Raw genomic sequence first — 9,551 nt, forward strand, 5'->3', positions numbered from 1 at the left:
TATGAGAAAATACCTTATGTACATTTGGCCCTTATTCACACTTGAGCACCCAAAACTCACTTAACTAGGCCTTGGGTGGCCAATATCTCATAAGGTACAACTTTTATAGTGCTATTTCATGACACTTATTAATGTCCTCAATTGGAGGAGCATGTTTGTTAATCCAAAATGGGATTAACAGTCCTATGTAATACTTATGACGATTTTCGCTTCAAGAGCGTGTGGTAGTTAGTTAGGATGAAGTCACAAGTGATGTACTTCATGGATATATTATGAGAGTAGTCATTGTGATAGCATTAGGCCTCTTATGAGCCTGAAGTGCCTAGCCGGCCACAGTTTAAGTGAGTGTGAACACTTATGGCCATGTATATAAGTGAATATCTCTCATAATACAAGCAACTCTCCCATTATGCAATAGAGTCTTGCTCTTGCTAATCCTTTTACTAATCTCTCTCTCTCTCTCTCTCTCTCTCTCTCTCTCTCTCTCATGCATATGCTAGTGAGTGTGTGTGTGAGTGAAGTGAGGTGAGAGGAGGGACGAGTACACATAGTGCAACGCGGCAGTTTGACAATGCTCAGACGCGGTGGAATTGCATCTCAAGGAGTTGTAGAGCTTGGAGACCTCAAGGGTTACAAGCTTCACCATTGGAAATATCCTCACAACAATTGCAGTTCACCAGGTAATCTCTTGTTGGATGTGTCTCAAGGAGGGTTAGGGTGAGCCATAATAGATGATTAAAAAATCTATTGCTAGTTAAGAACACATTACCTTACTTAAGAAAACATTACTTTACTAAAAATGAATCAAAGAAAGACACGAAGAAGTATCAATGAAGAGAACTCGAATGAAGACACAAAGACTAGGCGACCACACTTTTTTCTTCACTGCACGAAGATTTCGAATAGTAAACATGCCGATAGTCGATCGCGATGAGCCCTTGGTACAGTGGAAGGCGACGATTCTCCCTCATCACAAAGCAAGGACACAGAATGAGGATAGCAATCAGCCTCACGATAAAGCAAAGAAGAAGAACAAGGATGACGATCGACTTTCATGACATTACTAATGTCATGAAGCGGTTTCCTTCTAGGAGGCATGATAAGGAGAACATACGAGCACTCCAGGTCGTTAAATGAACAAGAGGCAAGCAATGAAGGTGATTAAACAAGTAACTTAAAGTCCAAAAAAAAGAAGGGCATGCCACCGTATGGCAAGAAGGAAGAGATACCAATAATACAAAGACATGCATGCGTATGTACAACATGGCGTGTGAAGGAAGCATATGAACCGACAAGCAAAAGACACAATATAGTATGGATAAGAGCAATATATATTCAGCAATGATAGAACGACATGCAGGTCGATGTACAACCTTGCATGAGGAGGAAGGATACGTGACAACAGCGTAGGAACAACCACGACGATCGAAAAGCATCAAGAAGGACAACGTCAAAAGAAGAATTCCAAAACCAAGTTGTCGAAGGTCATGCCAGAAGAAGTCCAAAAGCATGCTATGGCGAACATTTGACTCCATCAGTAGGGAAACCAATCACAAAACAACATGCAACAGGTGCCATCCGCAAGCACGGGCAAGGGACAAGATCCAAACAATGTGTGCCGAGCAGAGCGCAGTAAAAGCATAGCGACACAACGAGGTTGTGACTCCATCAGCAAGTAAAGCATATTTGTTACTATTTCCTTGGCCTTCTCCAATTGCGCATTTCTTCGAGATCATTTCTTTGAGTTCCAGGAGATCAGCTAAGTTTAGAAATAAAGGCTGGAAAAGGATGGGAGGATCCTACATTGACCAGGTATATTCAAAATCTAACCTCTCTAAAAAATGACTTGGCTTAGGCGCTTGGATATTGAAGTTATGCTTCTTGATCAAAAAGTAAGTTATTTTGTAACTGCTCCTCTATATATTGTAATTTAAAAAAAACACTTGTTACCATAATTGTATAGATAAAGATTTTGATTAATCCTTTGCTTGTGAAGTAGATAATGTACAACAATATCCGTCTTAAATTAGTTTAACAGAGTTCCATCTTTTATAAAGCTTTATTATGATTGAAAATTTATTCCCCAACAAGGAGATTTGGACAAGTTATTTTTGTAAACTTAACGATAAATTTATACATAAGTACAATAATGAATAGACAAAATAGTTGTCAAAGGTGGAAGCACACTTTGTTTTATTAGCTTGGAGATACATTTCATATAAAAAGGAGATGCATCATCACAGAAGAACAAGTGCGTTTGACGTCTTTTGAAAGTCAATAAGGGGAAACGGCCCCTAATATTAAGAAGCTTTACTCAACTCGCCTGCAAAGAGTGATGCCATCTCCAATGGGTACCATGCTTATCTGTATACGAGGGTCAGTTGCAAGGGCCTGGTTGAGCTTACGTACAAAAGGCTTGTAGTATTGCACGTATTTGGGATATGAGGTGTCATCTAGGGCAGCCACTGAGCCATTCCAAAGAGTGTTGTCATAGACAATTAACCCACCCACTTTTACTAGCTTAATTAGCCTCTCGTGATAATTCAAATAATTGTCCTTGTCCGCATCCACGAACACAAAATCAAAAAATCCAATGTTCTTCTCCTGCAATGCATTAAGCACTTCATTTAGGCACAATTATTAGCAAATGTTGCAATTAAATCTACAAATGGCAAATGTTCAGCTGCTGTTGAAGGCATTCCAATGCTTAGCAAAATGTGTATATTACATTTGGTAGCACATGATGCACTTGATTTATGCGCAGCCTTATTGTTAGCAGACGATGCAATCAAATAGTGTGCATGAAATCGTCGTAGCCTAATGGACATCTAATGATGCAGTTTATTGATATGCACGAGCATCTTAGAGCAGTCAATATTTGATCATTTAAGATAAATAAATATCGAATACTGACTAGACTAAGATTTGGAAATAAAAATACAAACGATGTTTAAAAAATATCATTAAAGCATCTAAGCTTATTAATAATATGAGTCACAATGACACAACATTTAGTCATTAAAAGTGTCACCAGCTAGTAAGGATGCATCTTATAGTGGTGAATTTTATAGTTAATCATATTTCTGTTAATGCAAAGCACAATTTAGCCTCTTACATAATGCATCTAGCAAGGAAGGAAGGTAATTTATCTAGTATATGTATAGGTAATTTATATCTAGATGTAAAATATAGCGTAGGTCCTTACATCGCTTAGCAACTCTTCAAGTAGTGGAATACCCATCCCTTCTCTGAAATCAATCTTGTGATGGACTCCAGCTTTCTTCATGAAGGGCACACCAAGCTCGTAGCATTGCCGGTTAATATCCACGGCAATTATCTGAAAAACGTACTAGTCAACTGTTGAGGGTTCTAAACATTGATTTAATCTTGTAAATAGAGAAAATTAAGGAAAACCCCCACCTTGCCATCTTCAGGAAGTGCTAGAGCTGTGCTAAGAAGAGAGTAGCCAGTGTAAACACCAAGCTCAATGGTGTTTTTTGCGTTGATTAGCTTTAAAAGTAGCATTAGAAACTGGCCTCCATCAGCTGATGTGGTCATTAAGTTCCTGCAAACAAAAGATTAGTTTGTGGATTAGCTTAGGTTTAATGTGGTTTGGTATTCCCTTAGCACTAATTAGACAAGGTTAAAGATAATACACCAAGGGTGATTAGCCGTCATCTCTCTAAGCTCTTGGAGAGGGGCTGGCTCACGGGGGTAGACACTAGTCTCTAAAATGTACTGCAAAATTACAAATAAAATTGTTTAATTAAGCTGCGGGATTAAGCTAATATAGCAGCAGAGAAAGGTTTAAGAGCTAATTAAGTTGACAGTTACTTGGAATAGAGCATCGCTTTGCAGAAGGGTTTTGTGGCCAGTTGCAGAATGCCTGCCTTTGTTCTTGTTTTGGTGTTCCCCATTTGTTTTTGGTGTCTTAGCAGTTGAAGCCATTATTATAATAAATAATATTTTTCTGAGTGAACATAGACCCCCCCCCCCCCCCCCCCAAAAAAAAAAACAATCATTCAAAATGAGAAAAGAACATTGAAAAGTAGTATGAAAAACACCGAAAATTAGCCAAGAAAAAACCTTTGCCTTGAAAGATGCACAAAAATAATCTCTTTACTCAGCAACTCGAGTAGTAAACAATATATGCTTTATCAACTTGTGCACCGGTAAATGCGTTATTATTACGGTCGATTAAGCTAAGGACGTTATATAATTTTAAGTTATACTGTGATTAATCTAAAAATAGCTAGAGGCATTGGCTCAAGGTATTGAGGGATCAAGTGTTGAAGCTAAAGACATTTGAGTATCAAAGACATACGAATGGTGAAGTTAAAGTTAGCAATTGATTAAGCTAAAGGTATTGAGTGATTAAGCTAAAGACATTGTAAAGCTATATTTGAGTGATTAAGATAAAGACACTGTAAAGCTATATTGAGCGATTAAGCCTGAGCTATTGAGTGGTTAGGCTACGGGATTAAGCAACTACTCAACACAATGCTGGTGCATTTTAAGCGATTACAATCTGAACAAAGCTGCTTATGGGTTAGATTCACCTTGTTGGGCCTCCAACAAAAAAGCAAGAGAAAAGCTTGAGAAGGCAAAGGTGTGGGGGAGGGGAGGGTTTTTATTAGGTGGGTTAAGTTTGGCCACAGGAAGGCAGAGGAGAGACGTTGAAGCAACCTCTTGTGTGCCAGGTTGGTTTACACGGCTGCTTTTGCTTTTGCTTTTGCTTTTGCTGGGGTGGAAATAGGCGAAGCTGTCGCTGCAAAAACAAGCACTTTTTGCTTTACACGTACGAAACGCTGAATGTGTATGTATGAGCTGGCAGACGTGCCACGGCGTATGAGTGGATGTTGCCAACGTGCCGTCACCTTCGGTGACGCTGTCAACGGGTAGAGCTGACGTGCAGGGTTATTAAAGTAGTAGAAGCAGCGTCACTGTACTTATGTACCAACTGTGGGTTCGCCACGATAGCAGATAAAGTGACACATAAGCAAGGTTTCAGAGTTGCGAGGAAGGTAACGACTATGTGCTTACCCTATGAATAATTGCCACCTGCACCAGGTCAGGCCAGATGTCAAGCAAGGAGGTGCACGATGCTAGCGAAACTCAACTTCGAAGTTTCTCGACCATTTCAACGTATTTTTCCCGCTGAAATTTGAAAAAACCAGCTAGAAATATATCAAGCCCTTAAAAAAAACATTCAACTTTACTAGTTTTTTTGTTGAAATACTGGCAAAATATCCTAGAAAACGGGTTAAGTTATAAGCATGTCCTTATTTTGACCGGTTTTAAAAAATGCTTTTATCGAGCGGAGCACACGTGCAACCATTGGCTTTTCGCGAACGTGACATGAATCCTTCTCACCATGTGTTGAAAAGGTAAAGGTAATTTTAAACAAGCATTTTTTTCATACCAACATCCAATTACTACTATTTTAAAAAAAAGTGGAGGCGGCATTTTTCCTTCTCAAGATGAGGCAAATTTTCTCGAACTTATCCAAGATAAAGCAAACCCGCCTTTTCGGAAACCTTGGCTCATTCTCATCAATCACTTCATAATTGAACACACCACTCATTTTTTTTTGGGACCATTGAGAACCAAAGTATCCCCAAATTACACAGAGCATATCATTCTTGGTGACTCTCCTAGCTGCTCCACCCCAAGGTGGGACAGATTAAGAGCTGATTATATTTGGTCCGTTTGGCTGCAGAGGAATCAAAGGGTTTTCAACCATCTGTTCACTTCAGCTAGCCCGAGTCTGAGATTTGATTTTATTGGGCAGGCTAGAAGAGTTCAGAGAACCAAGTTGTGGACCAATTGGAAAGTTCCAAGGAGACAAGTCAAGGCAAGAACAAAGTCTTGGAGAAGACTAGTACTACATTGCAAAAGAAGATTAAGGCTGCAAAAAAAGAGCTATCAAAGAAGATGTTGCCACTGCTGCCACCAACAAGGAGTACCCAGCTGGACCCTCTCTCAGTGCTTTACAAGACCTGCAAACTGAAGGATAATGGTTTGGATACACATCTATGTTCCCTTTATGTAGCATGGTAGTATAAGGTGGAGAGTCTCCACCATCATACTGATATTATGTTCCTGATGGTTGTGCTGGCCTCTTTCTATCTCCGTGAGATTTTTCTAATATATACTCTCCTGTCTTATTTTTAAAAAAACAAAGTATCCCCAAATTACATCTTGTTTTCTTTAAATTAAACTCCTACTTGGTGAGATGCCACCTACCCGACCACGTGGCATCTCACCAGCTCCCACGCTCAAGCATGCGGTGGGAGCCACGAGCGTGCCCGCCCCGACATGTAGAAAGCGCTTGAACCCGTCTCGTTTGACCCACCTAGCGACCCGACCGGCTTACAGAGAGGGACCCGAACAGAGAGAGAGAGAGAGAGAGAGAGAGAGAGAGAGCTGGAGAGTAGAATTAATTAAAATAAATGTTTTTGGTTTTGTTTTAAAAGAAATGTTCTAAATAAATAAATGTTTTTGTTTTCTTTTAAAAGAAATGTTTTTTTGTTTTTTTTTATTGTTTTAACTAAATGAGAAAAATAAAAAAAGATTTTAAAAGAGAGAGAGAGAGAGAGAGAGAGAGAGAGAGAGAGAGAATAGATTTAATTAAATGAAATGTTTTTTGCTTTGTTTTAATAAATGAAAAAAATAAAAAAAGAATTTTTTATTGAAGAGAGAGAGAGAGAGTTATATAAAAAAATTTATGTGTGTGTGTGTGTGTGTGTGTGTGTGTGTGTGTGTGTGTGAGAGAGAGAGAGAGAGAGAGAGAGAGAGAGAGTAGAATTAATTAAAAGAAAAGTTTTTGTTTTATTTTAATTTGTTTTTCTTTTGTTTTAAAAGAAACCTTTTTAAGTAAATGGAAAAAATTACAAAAGATTTTTTAAAGAGAGAGAGAGAGTAGAATTAATTAAAAGAAAAGTTTTTGTTTTATTTTAAATTCATAAATGTTTTTGGTTTTTTAAGAAACCTTTTTAAATAAGTGAAAAAAAAAAGAATTTCTAGAGAGAGAGAGTAGAATTATTATTTTTTAAAATATTTTGTTTTGTTTTATTTGACTAGAATAATGTATATAATTGTAAAGAGAGAGAGAGAGGGAGAGAGAGAGAGAGAGAGAGAGAGAGAGGAAATGAGAGAAGAGGGGAAGAGAGAAAGGGTAAAATTAGTTTTAAAAAATGTTTAGAATTTGCTTTAATAAATATGTTGACAATGTGTCATTGCATGAGATTTAGTGTCAAAAATGTGTTACTCAAAGACAATATTATGCATATCAATTTGCAGGACAGACCCAATACCAATGATGTTCTTCTACGAGGGGGGAGACTACTCCAATAGTACATTGTTGATGTATACAGTAGCATGGATACACAATAAACCAAAGAGTTTGCATGTAGAAGTGCATTAAGGATTGTCAAAAACATGGTTAATGCAGTTGATGGTGTAAGGACTGTGCTAAGCAATGTTGCAAGGCGTAGAGTTATGTTCTCGTCTTCTTTTATAGGAGGGCCGTGGTATTTATGTATTCGAATGCAATGGAAATTTCATTCACTTGCAATCCAAAATGGCTTAAAATATTTGAAGCATTGTTGCCAGGGCAAAGTGTGCACGATCCATCGGATTTGACAACTCGCGTGTTTTTATCAAAAGCATAAGAATATGATGAGGTCAATTACAAAGGATAATTTTTTTGAGAAAGTGGTTGGGTACATTGTTAGATATTTGGTGGTACTACTTGTGAGGTCATGCACTTACGCCGTGGCCACTTTTGTCCCACTAGGTTTTTTCCCATGGCCATCTACTTGTGAACAAGCACTACTTGTGAGGTCATTATTAGAAATTTGGTGTAATAAGCAGGCACCTCAAAGGTAGTACTACCTATGAGATCATTATTAAATATTTGGTAGGACTACTTGTGAGGGCATTGTTAAATATTTGGTAGTACTACTTGTAAGGTCATGTTAGATATTTGGTAGTACTGCCTGTGAGGTTGTGCACTTATGCCATGGGTACTTTTGTTCCACTAGGTCATTGTTAGATATTTGGTAGTACTACCTGTGAGGTTGTGCACTTATGCCATGGGTACTTTTGTTCCACTAGGTTTTTCCCATGGCCATCCGAGTGTGAAAGGGCACCTTAGGGTTAGCTAGTATATAAACAACCTCATCCTCAGTTTAGGGTTGTTGTTCATTTTGTACATCATTGTACCTTGAGCTCTTGCTCCTAGTGAACTAGCCTTCTACTCTCTCTCTCTCTCTCTCTCTCTCTCTCTCTCTCTCTCTCTCTCGTGTTCTCTTTGATTTGTGAACATTGAGTACATGAGTGTTTGCAGCTTTCCTTTCATCAAAGCTAATAGTGGTATTAGAGCCAAGTTGTTCATAGCTTGGTTTTTTGTTCAAGCTTCCAAGCTTTTCATAGCTTGTTTATTTCAAGCTTTCCATTGCAGGTGTTTTACCATCAGGTCGTACTCTATTTTGTGGAGATCATGTGGTTTCCATTTGAGTGTAGACTACATGTAGCATACGGTAGTGTAAACACACTCTAAGGTGGCAAGTTTTTCAAGGACTATAGTCCAATCAAACATACAGCCAGGACCAGTTGTGTGCAAGCAGCATTCTATCTATAGGTGGCTCAATTCAGTTGCAGTCTGTCGGATGAATTTAGGGAAATCAATTTTTGTTGACATCCATCTTTAGATCTATCTGGCTATTTTGTCAAAAACCACCACTTTATGTAGGTTATTTATTTACTTCATCATCAGATCTATCTGTTTACTTGGTCGAAAACCACCGCTTTATGTAGGTTATCTGTTTACTTTGTTAAAAACCACTGCTTTATGTAGGTTATATGTTTAGTTCGTCATCAAATCTATTTGTTTACTTCGTCAAAAACCGCTGCTTTATGTAGGTTATCTATTTACTTCGTTAAAAACCACCGCTTTATGTAGTGCCACCACATGGTAGGTGTAACGTACCCATGTTCTGTTCCATTTAAATAATCACATAAATTCACAACGTTTCTTAATTTTTCAGAAAATCACATCACACTTCAAGAGAAAGAGGAAATTTTCCATAACATTAATTGTTTTCTAAGTCAAACATTCCAAAAACACATAATAATCGCTAATACAATTACTCAAAATCAGAGAAATAATCACCAACAAAAAATCTAGCCAATCTAGGGCTTTCCTCCGATGCCCGTCCACCCAACTTCCACATTGGACGTCACGGCTATCCCGGGTATGCCTCCTTCTCGTTCTCGTCCTCTCTCTAGGTTCTACCACATGGCTCCCAAAGGGCTTCAATCTCGTTGTCTGTCCGGCGGGTAAACAGTACCGGCCGGCTCGAATCTCAAAATCTCTCTCTCTCTCTCTCTCTCTCTCTCTCTCTCTCTCTCTCTCTCTCTCTCTCTCTCTCTCTCTCTCTCTTCTTGCACAAAATCACCTCAAGGCTTTGAAAGAATAGCCCCAAAAAATAGCCCACGAGAACTAGTTAGATTATCATACATGAAAATGATTAATATAGCAATCCTGA

General features: G+C 38.4%; 1 protein-coding gene across 1 annotated transcript; it reads right to left on the minus strand.

Moving 5' to 3' along the window:
• Positions 1–2,174: 2,174 nt before the first annotated feature.
• LOC147623084 (caffeoyl-CoA O-methyltransferase-like) lies at positions 2,175–4,698 on the minus strand. The gene is made up of 6 exons (XM_086821806.1): positions 4,560–4,698; positions 3,835–3,970; positions 3,659–3,738; positions 3,421–3,565; positions 3,206–3,337; positions 2,175–2,604 (listed from the first exon to the last, which is right to left on the minus strand). The coding sequence occupies exons 2-6, from the start codon at positions 3,946–3,948 to the stop codon at positions 2,311–2,313; spliced, it is 765 nt and encodes a 254-aa protein (XP_086677932.1). The 5' UTR covers positions 3,949–3,970; positions 4,560–4,698; the 3' UTR covers positions 2,175–2,310.
• Positions 4,699–9,551: the final 4,853 nt, after the last annotated feature.

Source organism: Cibotium barometz, chromosome 27, assembly GCF_041138505.1.
Source record: "Cibotium barometz isolate CiBa-2024 chromosome 27, ASM4113850v1, whole genome shotgun sequence".
Lineage (NCBI taxonomy): Eukaryota > Viridiplantae > Streptophyta > Polypodiopsida > Cyatheales > Cibotiaceae > Cibotium > Cibotium barometz.